Source organism: Gigantopelta aegis, chromosome 2 (genome assembly GCF_016097555.1).
Source record: "Gigantopelta aegis isolate Gae_Host chromosome 2, Gae_host_genome, whole genome shotgun sequence".
Classification (NCBI taxonomy): Eukaryota; Metazoa; Mollusca; class Gastropoda; order Neomphalida; family Peltospiridae; genus Gigantopelta; species Gigantopelta aegis.
Window position 1 is genome coordinate 3,991,579 of NC_054700.1, and position 17,118 is coordinate 4,008,696.

Sequence of the window (17,118 nt, forward strand, 5' to 3'; positions counted from 1 at the left end):
AAAATCCAGCTTGGGCTATGACCACACTTCGGGAGATCAGAAACTTACTGGATGTTTAGACACTGGTGTTCCAAACGCAAAACAAACCCACAAAAACAAAATTAATAATAACAAAAAACCCAACTTTTAAAGGTCCTATGTCAAAGTTGCAATAATGTCGGTCCCTGCCACATGCTTTGAAACATAAAGTTTATACGTTTAGCTATAGAAACCCCTCTTGTCGTCCAGTACAAGACTTTTAAAAATTATTATTCTTGAATTAATTATGGAAAGATACTGGGACGAATTTACGAAGCCTGTTTCCCTTAGATGCAGGTGTTTAAGCATTGTAAATATACGTAGTTAGTCATAAACCGGCTTTGTAAATTCGGACCTCTGTGTGTGTGTGTGTGTGTGTGTGTGTGTGTGTGTGCGTGCGTGCGTATGTGTGTGTGTGTGTGTGTGTCTATGTGATCCATTAAATTGCAGTTATTTATTACCAATAAATGTGAAAACAACAAAATATTGTAGTTTCAATTTTGACCTAGGACCTTTAATATATGTATAGTTTTGTTTAGTGTTAACACGTGGTCCGACACATGTTATAGTATAGCAGTTGAACGTTAACAATGTCATACATTGTCAGCAAAATCACACGAGTTTAATTAAATTTTTATTTGTGTTGTGTTTTACGTCACTAAAGACTATTGTTTAAGAATTGTCTGTTATTATATTTTACGTTCATCGGGGTATGAAAAACAAAATCATCCGCAAACTGTGTGAATCGGCGAATCCGTTCACATATAAGATTGCGGATGATTTTTACGTTCGTCGAGAAATGAACAAACTCCCGTTGCTACGTTTGGACCAATGGGATGACGTTATATTGTAACGAATGTAACGGAAATTTAATTATAAGACAGTAAGGCGACATTAATTAAAGAGGTATCGCAACCACTGTTACGGATAATAATAAGTGACAATTTTGATTGTAGTTGGTGACGTCACAAACATTTGCTTCCCGTTTACGATTAAAAGACCTGCTAACCTTAATGAATTTACTTGAAATAATAATAATTAATAAACGATTAACAGTTCTGATAATGCCGCTTCATTTTTAAATCGCTAACCGTGCCGATCTGCGAAACTAGCTAAACTATACTCTTCAAAAAAGTAGGGAACCTGAAATATTAATGTTAATATCAACTATTAGACCGAACGTACGTTTTGACCACAGACATCCTAGTAAAGTAGGGGAACCTGAAATACTAATGTTAATATCAGCTATTAGACCGAACATACGTTTTGACCACAGACATCCTAGTAAAGTAGGGGAACCTGAAATATTAATGTTAATATCAACTATTAGACCGAACGTACGTTTTGACCACAGACATCCTAGTAAAGTAGGGGAACCTGAAATATTAATGTTAATATCAACAATTAGACCGAACGTACGTTTTGACCACAGACATTCTAGTAAAGTAGGGGAACCTGAAATATTAATGTTAATATCAACTATTAGACCGACAATACGTTTTGACCATAGACATCCTAGTAAAGTAGGGAACCTGAAATATTAATGTTAATATCAACTATTAGACCGACAATACGTTTTGACCACAGACATCCTAGTAAAGTAGGGGAACCTGAAATATTAATGTTAATATCAACTATTAGACCGACAATACGTTTTGACCACAGACATCCTAGTAAAGTAGGGGAACCTGAAATATTAATGTTAATATCAACTATTAGACCGAACATACGTTTTGACCACAGACATTCTAGTAAAGTAGGGGAACCTGAAATATTAATGTTAATATCAACTATTAGACCGAACATACGTTTTGACCACAGACATTCTAGTAAAGTAGGGGAACCTGAAATACTAATGTTAATATCAACTATTAGATCGAACGTACGTTTTGACCACAGACATCCTAGTAAAGTAGGGGAACCTGAAATATTAATGTTAATATCAACTATTAGATCGAACGTACGTTTTGACCACAGACATCCTTGTAAAGTAGGGGAACCTGAAATATTAATGTTAATATCAACTATTAGACCGAACATACGTTTTGACCACAGACATCCTAGTAAAGTAGGGGAACCTGAAATATTAATGTTAATATCAACTATTAGACCGAACACACGTTTTGACCACAGACATCCTTGTAAAGTAGGGGAACCTGAAATATTAATGTTAATATCAACTATTAGACCGAACATACGTTTTGACCACAGACATCCTAGTAAAGTAGGGAACCTGAAATATTAATGTTAATATCAACTATTAGACCGAACGTACGTTTTGACCACAGACATCCTAGTAAAGTAGGGGAACCTGAAATATTAATGTTAATATCAACTATTAGACCGAAATTACGTTTTGACCACAGACATCCTAGTAAAGTAGGGGAACCTGAAATATTAATGTTAATATCAACTATTAGACCGAACATACGTTTTGACCACAGACATCCTAGTAAAGTAGGGAACCTGAAATATTAATGTTAATATCAACTATTAGATCGAACGTACATTTTGACCACAGACATCCTTGTAAAGTAGGGGAACCTGAAATATTAATGTTAATATCAACTATTAGACCGACAATACGTTTTGACCACAGACATCCTAGTAAAGTAGGGAACCTGAAATATTAATGTTAATATCAACTATTAGACCGAACATACGTTTTGACCACAGACATCCTAGTAAAGTAGGGGAACCTGAAATATTAATGTTAATATCAACTATTAGACCGAACATACGTTTTGACCACAGACATCCTATTAAAGTAGGGAACCTGAAATATTAATGTTAATATCAACTATTAGACCGAACATACGTTTTGACCACAGACATCCTTGTAAAGTAGGGGAACCTGAAATATTAATGTTAATATCAACTATTAGACCGACAATACGTTTTGACCACAGACATCCTAGTAAAGTAGGGAACCTGAAATACTAATGTTAATATCAACTATTAGACCGAACATACGTTTTGACCACAGATATCCTTGTAAAGTAGGGGAACCTGAAATATTAATGTTAATATCAACTATTAGACCGACAATACGTTTTGACCACAGACATCCTTGTAAAGTAGGGGAACCTGAAATATTAATGTTAATATCAACTATTAGACCGAACATACGTTTTGACCACAGACATCCTAGTAAAGTAGGGGAACCTGAAATATTAATGTTAATATCAACTATTAGACCGAACATACGTTTTGACCACAGACATCCTAGTAAAGTAGGGGAACCTGAAATATTAATGTTAATATCAACTATTAGACCGACAATACGTTTTGACCACAGACATCCTAGTAAAGTAGAGGAACCTGAAATATTAATGTTAATATCAACTATTAGACCGAACGTACGTTTTGACCACAGACATCCTAGTAAAGTAGGGAACCTGAAATACTAATGTTAATATCAACTATTAGACCGAACGTACGTTTTGACCACAGACATCCTAGTAAAGTAGGGGAACCTGAAATATTAATGTTAATATCAACTATTAGACCGAACATACGTTTTGACCACAGACATCCTAGTAAAGTAGGGGAACCTGAAATACTAATGTTAATATCAACTATTAGACCGAACGTACGTTTTGACCACAGACATCCTTGTAAAGTAGGGGAACCTGAAATATTAATGTTAATATCAACTATTAGACCGAACATACGTTTTGTCCACAGACATCCTAGTAAAGTAGGGGAACCTGAAATATTAATGTTAATATCAACTATTAGACCGAACATACGTTTTGACCACAGACATCCTAGTAAAGTAGGGGAACCTGAAATATTAATGTTAATATCAACTATTAGACCGAACATACGTTTTGACCACAGACATCCTAGTAAAGTAGGGGAACCTGAAATATTAATGTTAATATCAACTATTAGACCGAACATACGTTTTGACCACAGACATCCTAGTAAAGTAGGGGAACCTGAAATATTAATGTTAATATCAACTATTAGACCGAACGTACGTTTTGACCACAGACATCCTAGTAAAGTAGGGGAACCTGAAATACTAATGTTAATATCAACTATTAGACCGAACATACGTTTTGACCACAGACATCCTAGTAAAGTAGGGGAACCTGAAATATTAATGTTAATATCAACTATTAGACCGAACATACGTTTTGACCACAGACATCCTTGTAAAGTAGGGAACCTGAAATATTAATGTTAATATCAACTATTAGACCGAACGTACGTTTTGACCACAGACATCCTAGTAAAGTAGGGGAACCTGAAATACTAATGTTAATATCAACTATTAGACCGAACATACGTTTTGACCACAGACATCCTAGTAAAGTAGGGGAACCTGAAATATTAATGTTAATATCAACTATTAGACCGAACATACGTTTTGACCACAGACATCCTTGTAAAGTAGGGAACCTGAAATATTAATGTTAATATCAACTATTAGACCGAACGTACGTTTTGACCACAGACATCCTAGTAAAGTAGGGGAACCTGAAATATTAATGTTAATATCAACTATTAGACCGAACGTACGTTTTGACCACAGACATCCTAGTAAAGTAGGGGAACCTGAAATACTAATGTTAATATCAACTATTAGACCGAACATACGTTTTGACCACAGACATCCTAGTAAAGTAGGGGAACCTGAAATATTAATGTTAATATCAACTATTAGACCGAACATACGTTTTGACCACAGACATCCTTGTAAAGTAGGGAACCTGAAATATTAATGTTAATATCAACTATTAGACCGAACGTACGTTTTGACCACAGACATCCTAGTAAAGTAGGGGAACCTGAAATATTAATGTTGATATCAACTATTAAACCGAACGTACGTTTTGACCACAGACATCCTTGTAAAGTAGGGGAACCTGAAATATTAATGTTAATATCAACTATTAGACCGACAATACGTTTTGACCAAATAAATCCTTGTAAAGTAGGGGAACCTGAAATATTAATGTTAATATTAACTATTAGACCGAAGATACGTTTTTACCACAGACATCCTAATAAAGAACATTCAGGTATGTTTATCAACACACCGAAACACATTCCATAGTTTGCACGTGCATCACGCAGTTGCCCCGTACATGTGCCTGGGGTGTTAATCTCGATTTTGACCATTTCTAGGAAGGTCCCATTAATCACTATGGAATATTATTTCTGTTAATCCTTTTCATTATGTTGATCATACAGTTGTTATTGTTTTGTTTTTAGTCATTTTTATTGTTTGAATTTGCAATTAAATTTTACTAATAAAAAAAAACGTCAACTTTCAAATTTCACTTCTGACCCCAATCGTCCTTCAAGATCTTTGGTGGTCATAAAACCTACTGTAATACTGCACTACTGGTTGTAATGTTTGCCCAATTAATTCACTATTATCATATAACCATTCCCTACAACTAATATACCTTACAATTTTGGCAATTGTAAGTTCTCCTACTTTTTTGAAGAGTAAATTAGTAGGCCTTCTGTCACCGAATCATATCGGACCGTATTTACGAAGCAACGCAGGTGTTTAAGCATTGTAAATGTGTGTAGTTACACGCGCGTAAGACATAAACAGGTGTTTAAGAATTGTAAATGTGTGTAGTTACACGCGTGTAAGACATAAACAGGTGTTTAAGCATTGTAAATGTGTGTAGTTACACGCGTGTAAGACATAAACAGGTGTTTAAGCATTGTAAATGTGTGTAGTTACACGCATGTAAGACATAAACAGGTGTTTAAGAATTGTAAATGTGTGTAGTTACACGCCTGTAAGACATAAACAGGTTTTGTAAGTTCGACCCATTATGATTAGCTACCAGCATCCATATCAGTAAATGTGTGGCTGGGAAACTTCTCTACTGCACCGATCACAAGAACAAAATCCCTCTAATTCCATATGGAGTGGTTCATTGCTGTTTTAGATTTTAATATGTTTAGTGATATGTGTTTTATAACTGAGGTAAGACTCCCATAAAATAGTCTGTCTGTCTGATTGTCTGTCTGATTGTCTGTCTGTCTGATTGTCTGTCTGTCTGTCTGATTGTCTGTCTGTCTGTCTGTCTGATTGTCTGTCTGTCTGTCTGTCTGTCTGTCTGATTGTCTGTCTGATTGTCTGTCTGTCTGTCTGTCTGTCTGATTGTCTGTCTGTCTGTCTGTCTGTCTGATTGTCTGTCTGATTGTCTGTCTGTCTGATTGTCTGTCTGATTGTTTGTCTGTCTGTCTGTCTGATTGTCTGTCTGATTGTCTGTCTGTCTGTCTGTCTATCTGATTGTCTGTCTGTCTGTCTGTCTGTCTGATTGTCTGTCTGTCTGATTGTCTGTCTGTCTGTCTGATTGTCTGTCTGATTTTCTGTCTGATTGTCTGTCTGTCTGTCTGATTGTCTGTCTGTCTATCTGATTGTCTGTCTGTCTGTCTGTCTGATTGTCTGTCTGATTGTCTGTCTGTCTGTCTGATTGTCTGTCTGATTGTCTGTCTGTCTGATTGTCTGTCTGATTGTCTGTCTGTCTGATTGTCTGTCTGTCTGTCTGATTGTCTGTCTGATTGTCTGTCTGTCTGTCTGATTGTCTGTCTGTCTGTCTGTCTGATTGTCTGTCTGATTGTCTGTCTGTCTGTCTGTCTGTCTGATTGTCTGTCTGTCTGTCTGATTGTCTGTCTGATTGTCTGTCTGTCTGTCTGTCTGTCTGTCTGATTGTCTGTCTGTCTGACTGTCTGTCTGTCTGATTGTCTGTCTGTCTGTCTGTCATTGATATTTATAGACCCGGCCCGCCTTGTCCGCAAATCACAAGTTTACGTTTTGCACGGATATATTGATTGAGCCGACATGGATTTAATACGTTGTTCTGGCGTTTATCGAGTTCTAAGTCGTGATAGTTGGCTACTCGAGTTAACACCTTGTGACACTAAGTGAACTATCGGCACTCTGTCCAGCAAGGGTTAACTGATGTGAGATCATTCAGGGTTTAACTCATGTGAGATCATTCAGGGTTTAACTCGTGAGATCATTCAGGGTTTAAGTCGTGAGATCGTGAAGGGTTTAACTGATGTGAGATCATGCAGGGTTTAACTCATGTGAGATCATGCAGGGTTTAACTCATGTGAGATCATGAAGGGTTTAACTCATGTGAGATCATGAAGGGTTTAACTCATGTGAGATCATGAAGGATTTAACTGATACGAGATCAGGAAGTGTATTAACTGATGCGAGATCATGTAGGGTTTAACTGGTGCGAGATCATGTAGGGTTTAACTGATGTGAGATCATGTAGGGTTTAATTGATATGAGATCATTCAGGGTTTAACTGATGTGAGATTGTGCAGGTTTAACTGATTAACTTGCAACGTGTATGTCACTTCTTTCATGTACGTACCTTAGTTTGACACCCAATAGACGATGCATTATTTGTCCTGGGGTGTCGTTAAACATTCATTAATTCATTCGTTCATTCATTCGTTTAACATGAAGCGTAATAACCAGTGTTGCTGACGTCCTTTCCGCTTTGTTTAGCTGAACGCAGAGTTGAGCCCCGTTCCACGAAGCGATCTTAGCGCTAAGATCGCATTTAGTGCTTAACCAAATTATGCACTTAAGGTGATCTTAGCGCTACGGAATGAGGTACAGGTCTTTTTGCTTGGTGTTACATGAATATGACAGGTTGAAATTTCAACTAATCACTTGTCTTCGTGATTATAGTGGAATGAGCCATCGAACTTAAGGCTGTTAGGTACGGGGTTCGCATCTCGGTACCGGATCCCGGGTAATTGTAACAGTTTAGTGTAGAGGTGTAAAGACATTACGCTGGTTTCTTATTAACGCACTGTCTTGGACAAATAGCCCAGATATCTGATGTGTGCATAGGAAGGCGTACTTGAAACTTAACTGGAATAGAAACACGTCAATCAAACTTATACAACTTTACACATAGAAAGAACCATAATAATTGCATGAAGGCAGTGAGATGCTTCCGAAAGGTAGGGTGCAGAATGGGACGAAAATCGATAAATGTTTGAAAAGTAAAACTTTTGTTTTGTTTAACGACACCACTAGAGCACATTGATTTATTAACCATTGGCTATTGGATGTGAAACGTTTCCTAATTCTGAGATAGTCTTAGAGGAAACCTGCCACATTTTTCTATTAGCAGCAAGGAATCATTTATATGTACTTTCCCACAGACAGGATAGCACATACCACGGCTTTTGATATATTAGTCGTCGGGTACTGGCTCCGACGAAAAAAAATCAATCAGAGAATGAGTATGTCCACCGATAGGGGTGGGGGTATGAGCCTGCAACCCAACCACCTCCTGAAGGCGACCGCTCTACAGACATGGCGAGAGACCAACATCCCGACCACAAATCAATTAAAAAAAAATAATAAAAATGAAATTTGAACCTGTCAAATCCTTATCGTCAAAACGCGATAAAACATAACCTGAATGCACCTGAATATCAACTAAGGAAAACCGACCTCCCTAGTCGTGCTTCAGTTCGAAAGCCCAACTCGAATTAATATTACTTTAAATACAAACAGTCTTATAAAATTTTCATATCAGTATGTATTCACGCATAAAGTAATGTATGCTTTGAATACTAGACGAAGCGAATCGTAATTAAGCAATACACCAGTGATAACCAAACAAGTAAAATGATCGGTCTTATCCGTGAACAATCGAGAAATCGGAAATCGTATTGAAATAAGACTTCCTAAACGCCTAATCAAACATTTTTACATAAACGTGTATTGACGCGTAACGCCGCGTCCGCTTTTGGTGGCGACTCAAGCGAGAAGTAATTAACAAACATGTACCGACAATTACAAGATTAAAATAATCGCACTAAAGATGTAATTATACCCCATCTCTGAACACGTACAATATAGTACGTTCCCCCAGGGCGCCAATTCAACGACTAATTCTCTGTTACGCGTTTAATAATAAAAACGCCGACGCACCCGTTTCAGCGCTGATGTCTTTTTAATTAGCAATAAAGTGATGCGGTTCATTAGTCTTTCAGTGTATCAATACGCCGTGTTCGCAACCCTGTCTTCTGGGACCGACCTCCGCTTGTTATTTACAGCCTTTTGTCTTTAACTGTTCCACGACGGTCGGGTTACTTAAAGAATACACAGCGCCACAAATAACCGTATGCATGTTATGCACATAATTACATGCTCTTTGAAATTTTGTTTTCAGTATGTGCGCACGGTAAAGAAGAAACATTTGATGCTTGGCGTATTGTATTCTTCCGCGCAGTTTTATAGTTATCGTTTTTTCAGTCTCTGGAGTGTTGCATTAGACAGATCCAGAATTTTATTTTATCGCGTATTGATTTGACAGCAGCCACTTACAGCATTATTAGTATCAGCAAGGGCGGACCCATACATGTTTTTAGGGAGGGGAGCAAAGACAAAAGGGCACATAGAACAAATCCTAAAAAGGGCACCCCCAATACAATTTGGCAATCGTGAAATGAATATTGTAAACAAATTGTTTTAAAAGGGGATACTCGAATTTTGTTTTAGGGGAAAGGTCCAATTTGACCCACTTCTTTGATCCTACCTTGATTCGCTATTATTGCTACTGTACTGTTTAATAGAATTATGGGTATTCAATATTTATACGGCAACAATAGCGAGTGTCAAAGCAGACGCAATGAGTTGATTCGATCGCTATCAAATGTTCACGCCAGGATATAGATGTATTGGGGGGGGGGGGGGGTGTTAACGACACCACTAGACCACATTGATTTATTAATCATCGGATAGTGGATGTTAAACATTTTATAATTATGGCAAGTAGAATACAGAGAAAATCGCTAAAATTTACCTGATTATGTCTATACTTTATTATATTCCAACATTTATTGCCCCCCACCCCCTCCCCTGGACCCCATCCTGCGGTCTTCGTAGTACTAACGTGACGTCACGTGATGTGACATGAAGTGATGTGACGGGACGGGGCGTGACATCAAGTAACTAGACGGGGCGGGGTGTGACATCGAGTGTCGGGGTGAGACGTCGAGTGACGTGACGTGGCGGGCTATGACGTTGAGTGACGTGACGTGGTGGGGTGTGACGTCGAGTGACGTGACGTGGCGGGGTGTGACGTCGAGTGACGTGACGTGGCGGGGTGTGACGTCGAGTGACGTGTTGTGGCGTGGCGCCGCATTATTATTATTATTATTATTATTATTATTATTATTATTTCAGATGGTAATACTATAACAGCTAATACGTCCAGTGAATTATCAATGGCGGATTCCGGTTTATCAGGTACATCATGGTTTGATTTCTTTTTCAGAAGCAGAGTGTAGTTGAGTAGTTTAGGTTTAACTCGATGTCCTTTACTAGTAAAATAACTCTCTTTCTGAGATATGATTATACGGATCTTACGGAATTTCCGAACTCAGTTATCAGTGTGTCTTCTGCCCACTAATTGTCCCAACCAGTACTCCATGATTGATCTATCAAAAGTCGTGGTGTGTGCTTTCCGATCTTCACCATAGTGCCAACACAACACATAAAAATAGGTTTCTTATCAAGACCGTTCGTCGCGAAATTTAATAAAAGTTTAATAGCCGACGGCTAAGGAAGGTGTTGACATAGATTTAAACACATATCTGCTTATTTTGACCAAGGAAGGTGTTGACAGAGAGTTAAACAGATATTTGCTTATTTTGACCAAGGAAGGTTTTGACATAGAGTTAAACAGATATTTGCTTATTTTGACTGAGGAAAGTTTTTACATAGATTTAAACAGATGTTTGCGTATTTTGACCGAGGAAAGTGTTGACATAGAGTTAAACAGATATTTGCTTATTTTGACCGAGGAAAGTGTTGATAGAGTTAAACAGATATTTGCTTATTTTTACTAAGGAAAGTGTTGACATAGAGTTAAACAGATATTTGGTTATTTTGTCTAAAGAAGGTGTTGAAAAAGAGTTAAACAGATATTTGCGTATTTTGACAAAGGAAAGTGTTCACGAAGAGTTAAACAGATATTTGCTTATTTATTTTCAGATCAGTCTGACACGGAGACAGACGGCGGTGATATTGTTTCGTGGAATCGAGGTAACTTGTCACACATTTACTCATTTGTCTATGTGTTTTTTTCTGCCCGTCCGTCCATCCATTCATCGTTTGTCCACCGATCTATCCATCCATCCGTTCATCTGTCTTAGCTTTTACTGTTGATTGTCCCGGATTTACATCAGTACACGTGTGCGTTTGTGTTTGTCTTTGTTTTGTGTGTGCATGTTTGTGTATGTCTATGTTTTGTGTGTGCATGTTTGTGTATGTTTATGGTTATGCGTTTTTCTGTTTGTCTGTGTGTGTTAGTATGTATGGGTGTTTCTTTGCATGTTTGTTTTTCTCTTTCCGTCTTTGTGTTTTTGTGTATGTGTAAATGTGTTTGTTTGCGGTTATGTGTATTCGTTTCTTTATGTTTGTATAGGCATTTGCGCCCCCCCCCCCCCTCTCTCTCTCTCTCTCTCTCTCTCTCTCTCTCTCTCTCTCTCTCTCTCTCTCTCTCTCTCTCTCTCTCTCTCTCTCTCTCTCACTCACTCTTTGTATGTGATGTGTGAGTGTATGTGTGTGTGTGTGTGTGTGTGTGTGTGTGACTGCCTAATTGTATGTACACATGTGCGTAAGCAAGCATTACTTAAGTTTTGAACTTTTTATTCCCAGATCAACTGTTGCACCACTTGAAGAAGGAGACAGAGACTCGAAAGAAACTGGAGCGAGAGGTCATCAGTATGAAAGGTGAGCCAGTGTAACACGAAGAAGACCAATTACAATGTGTTTGGTCTGACCAGTGACCACAAACACTCCGTTAAGGGGGTGGATCAAGGATTTTGTAAAGGGGGTCACACAATTCTAAGAAGGGTAAGTTTGAGTAGGATTGAGATCTCTAAGGGGTTTAATGACATGCTCCTCAGACATTTTTTAGTTGAAGACGCACAGAGACACGTTTTTATGGCAATTTAATATTGTTTATTATGGATAATGATGATTTTTTTTTTTTTTTAATGTCATTAAAAAGGCACTTCAAAAGGCGTGCACTGTGATTCCCCCCTCCCCACCTCCCCCTCTGGATCCGCCAATGTAATTGTCGACAGTTTTGAAAGATCGCTGAACTCATAGCGAATTGGACATAAGCAACACGTCCCTGTTATTATTTCTGTTCGAATCCTTTGACGAATATAGCCGAATATTTACGAATGCTGTTAGTTCTTTTACGAACAAAGCCGAATATTTACGAATGCCGTTAGTTCTTTGACGAATATAGCAAAATATTTACGAATGCCGTTAGTTCTTTGACGAACATAGCCGAATATTTACGAATGCTGTTAGTTCTTTGACGAACATAGCCGAATATTTACGAATGTCGTTAGTTGATTACTATGTAAATGTTATCGACAGGAGGCGTTTGTAGCTGCTTGACCAACCTTTATTTTGTCTTGTTTCAGAACTGTACAAAGAGCAGTCGAGTCGCGAGAAAACGTACAAAGACGAGATGACCCATCAGTTGCAGGTGGTTAAAGGTCAGTGTTTTAATGCATTCGGGGAAAGTCGGGGATCCACGTGTTTGGCATTGTGTGTTCATTAAAACTAAGTGTTATGTCAAATATTTTTTCAAATACTACCTTCTTCAAAAATGTCCATATACTACAACTACAACTACTACTACTACTATTTTATTTTTTATTACTTGTAGTAGTTGTATTATTATTATTATTATTATTATTATTATTATTATTATTAAAGGAAACATGACACGTGACCATATTATAGCTCATTTTAAAAGAAAAATGATATAAAAATAATATACAAATAACTTTATAACAATAAAATACGTGTAGTTAACTTAAAATGAAGAAATTACGCTAATCAGTATCAAAGTACGATTTATGCATATTTCTTCGTGAGCGTTCGGAAAAAAAGGGAAGTGACGTCAGAGCCGCTGTACTCTTCCATTGTTGTTAACTGTTTATATATGGAGTAAGGGGCTTACGATCTTTTCAGTCCAACAGTGCCGTACTGCGCGGCCTTTGGGTGTAAAAATAAACAGTTTAAACGATCGGGATTGTCTTTTTATGGTTTTCCAAAGGATTGTATCCGAAGAAAGACGCGTGTATTTTATCGCAAAAGAAATGATTGGACACCAACACCGCATAGTACTTTGGTGTCAGCCTATTTACAGCCCGGAGCCCGAACGTTACCCGGAGACAAAAACAGTACTCTGTTGCGAATGCCGAGGTGTACTTTGTACATATTTGGCACAAAGATACACCTCAGCATGATGTATTTATATATGTTAAAACAAAAATGTAGAATTTTTTATTTACTTATTTTTTTGGAAAAAAAAAGGATTTTTCATGTATGGGCTGTAGGCCTACATAACAAAATCTGTATTCGCCGTCCGAAGAAGGAAACGTCAATAAGTAATTAAATATGGCATATACAAACATGGGATTTGGCATGAGGATACATCTCAGTACGATGTATTTAAATATGTTTTTAAAAAATGTGTAGAAAACAATAATTTTAAATAATGTTTTTAATCTTCGGGCGGAATACGTCACAAAAACGTTCCTCATCGCCCGAAGCCCCAAAGCAACACGAAGTTCAATACAAAATAAACCACTACTGTCGGTGTCGAAATAACTATTATGTTTCATCCACGGGCTGACTTGAGAATCGGAGTGTTGTTTTAGTTAATTGGTCCTTTCTTTCCGTGGCCTGCACATGTGATTCCTGATTGGCAGGTGTAAATTGCAGGGTATCGACCAGGTAAGTGATTACCACGGTCTAGACATACGCACAAAATACGTGCCAGTTTTTTTAAGATCACAGGGTATTGTGGCGTAACCTGTCGCGACTATAGTACAATGTTAATGGACATTATCAGCCGCCCTGCTTCATTACTGTAAATAATGCTGTAAAACCCTTGATTAAGTAGACTTTCCCATCTAAAATTACAAAACTGACCAATTACGTAGTACCAAAGAAAAGAAAAATTATCACTTGGGTATCGTGAGTGGTCGTTTTTACTCTAACGCACCCTACCAATAGGCCTAATAATATGCTACTTTTTTTTATGAGAGAAAAATACTATAACCCCATTTCGTTCTATTGATGCAAATAGAAATATATTTAGTTTAAAAGTTGATTATACTCTCAAGTCATTTATGTTGTTTTACAAGCCAGGTTAATGAAAGTGAAGCGCCTTGTCGTAAATTAGAGCGTTTGTTTACACTGTGCATACAGATTTCATTATGTACAGCCCGAACATAAAAAAAATGCGATATTTTCTAAAAAAAAAAACCAATTTTTTTTTGTCCTACATTTATATTTTTTTACATATTTAAATACATCATATCGAGGTGTATCTTTATGCTAAATATGAACAGTATACACCTCGGCATTAGCATCCGAGTTTTGGTTTTGTCTCCGGGTTACTTTCGGGCTCCGGGCTGTAAATTGGTCGACCGGTCTGGTCTGGCACCATCAGTTTCTCCACCCTCCGACTCGCTATCCGTTTTTTCTTCAGTATCACTGTTGTAAGTAAATGTGTGTCTTTCTTCATTTACTAACAGCTCATATTGATACGGCAAAACGTTTTGCGAACGAACACTCATTGTTTTGGTAAGCTGTGCAAGTCTTAGATTCTTTATGAGTGGTACGGACTAATGCTTTTAAGTGTAAGGCGTCAGATCAAGCGACGCGTCTCTGACGTCACGGATCTCGTGATTGCCTTGCTCATTAAAGATCGGCAATTTCCGCTAAGAGCTCGTATCTGGGGTTCTTTTATGGAGATATTTTAAGTAATTAATTTTTTATAATTTTTTTTTTTAGGTGGTTCAATTTATAATTAATTGTACATGGTTGGTGCCAAATATGGTTTACGTGACATGTTTCCTTTAAAGTATTTTTTCATAAAACTACCTTTTTCAAAAATGTCCATATACTACTACTACTACTACTACTACTACTACTACTACTACTGCTACTACTGCTACTACTACTACTACTACTAATATTATTATTATTTTATTTTTTATTACTTGTAGTACTTTTATTATTATTATTAAAGGTTTTTTCTTCATAAAACTATCTTTTAAAAAAATGTCCATATACTACTACTACTACTACTACTACTACTACTACTACTACTACTACTACTACTACTACTACTACAACTACTATTACTACTACTACTACTACTAATAATAATAATAATTTTATTACTTGAAGTAGTTTTATTATTATTATTATTATTATTATTATTATTATTAACTGTTGTAGATACGTTAACAGCCGAATTGGAGAAGGAACGGAAAGTGAGATTCAATCTGCAACACAAGCTGAAAGGTAAACTTTTGTATAATGTTAAATTTTAAATCAACACACAACACATTTGCATTTATACAATTTTATATTTTAAAATAAACACAACATAACATTAAAATAAAAAATAAACAATATATTTGTATTTATATAATTTTTAATTTTAAAATCAACATAAGACAATAGACTTGTATTCATATTTTTAAATTTTAAATTCAACAAAAGACAATAGATTTGTATTCATATTTTTAAATTTTAAATTCAACAAAAGACAATAGATTTGTATTCATATTTTTAAATTTTAAATTCAACATAAGACAATAGATTTGTATTTATATATATATATTTTTTAAATCAGCATCAGACAATAGATTTATATATATATATATATATATATATATATATATATATATATATATATATATATATATATAGATAGATATATATATATATAGTAATAATTTTATTCTCCATAATTACAGTTTATTGTTTTAATATGTATACTAGCTGTAAATCCCAACTGCCTATAATGTTTACATTAGACTGTTAATTTTTTTTAATAAAACCGTCATAAGCAGTTATTCTACTTAAAAAGAAAACGGTATGTCATGAGGCATTTATGAAATTTAAAAAATATTTAAATTAGCAAATCGCACTTTGTAGGAAATTGCTGTTCCATTTACACTGTACCCTGTATCATTTTCAACCTCTAATGTGCACAGTATAACAAACGTGTACTAAATGAAAGAATATCAGCCATTCCACATAAGCTACACTTCAGAGATTTTAAAACTGCTGACGGCTTGACAAACCAATTATCGGGTTTTGTTATGATGCATAACAGTAGAGTACAAACTAAACAATTACACTACGATTAGAATAGTTTACCGGTAGTACACAGTTATAGTTGAAATGTCCTCAATACTGATATACTGATATTTTATAATATTACCCATATGGTTTCAAATATCTTGGTACATATCAAAGTGATACGTCCCACTAGAATGTCAAGTGGGACGTGACACTTTTGACATCACACGATGACGTCATCATTTAGCGCACTACAACCTTACAGGAACGTCAACGAAACGAGATGAGTGATATAAATTAACATCGATTATGGGTAATACATAGGATATTAAACTCGCTACCATTTCGTGTCATGTTTATGTGCCTCGTGATATAATTTTCGCTGAACACAGTTGTAGTTGAAATGTCCCCAATACTGATATTTTATAATATTTCCCTACGCTGTAATATCATGAAATGTATGTTACAAACACAGTTAAAGTTGAAATGTCCTCAATACTGATATACTGATATTTTATAATGTGCCCCTATGCTGTAATATCATGAAATGTATTTGACAAAAAGTTATTGTTGAAACATTCTGGATATTTTATGGTATAAAATACATTTTGTTTTTTGTTTTACAAAGCTAACAAAACTTGCATTAATGGTCAACCCTAACTCTAATCGTAACCGTAACCCTAACTCTAACCCTAACCGTAACCGTAACCCTAACCCTAACCCTAACCCTAACCCTAACCCTAACCCTAACTCTAACCCTAACCCTAACTCTAACCCTAACCGTAACCCTAACCGTACCCCTAACCCTCCTCTGTGATCAAAACCTGCTGGCGTGTTACAATACTAGCAAATAAATGAATGAATGAATGTTTAACGACACCCCAGCACGAACAATACATCGGCTATTGGGTGTCAAACGATTGTAACAATACTACCAAAAA

General features: G+C 36.3%; 1 protein-coding gene across 1 annotated transcript in view; it reads left to right on the forward strand.

Moving 5' to 3' along the window:
• LOC121379232 (SKI family transcriptional corepressor 1-like) overlaps positions 1-17,118 on the forward strand; it is a 57,030-nt gene that overhangs the window by 32,721 nt on the left and 7,191 nt on the right. The window contains exons 5-9 of the mRNA XM_041507749.1: positions 10,229-10,291; positions 11,039-11,089; positions 11,705-11,779; positions 12,487-12,561; positions 15,326-15,391. Of these exons, the coding sequence (XP_041363683.1) occupies positions 10,229-10,291; positions 11,039-11,089; positions 11,705-11,779; positions 12,487-12,561; positions 15,326-15,391 (330 nt within the window). The remainder of the gene's footprint in view (positions 1-10,228; positions 10,292-11,038; positions 11,090-11,704; positions 11,780-12,486; positions 12,562-15,325; positions 15,392-17,118) is intronic.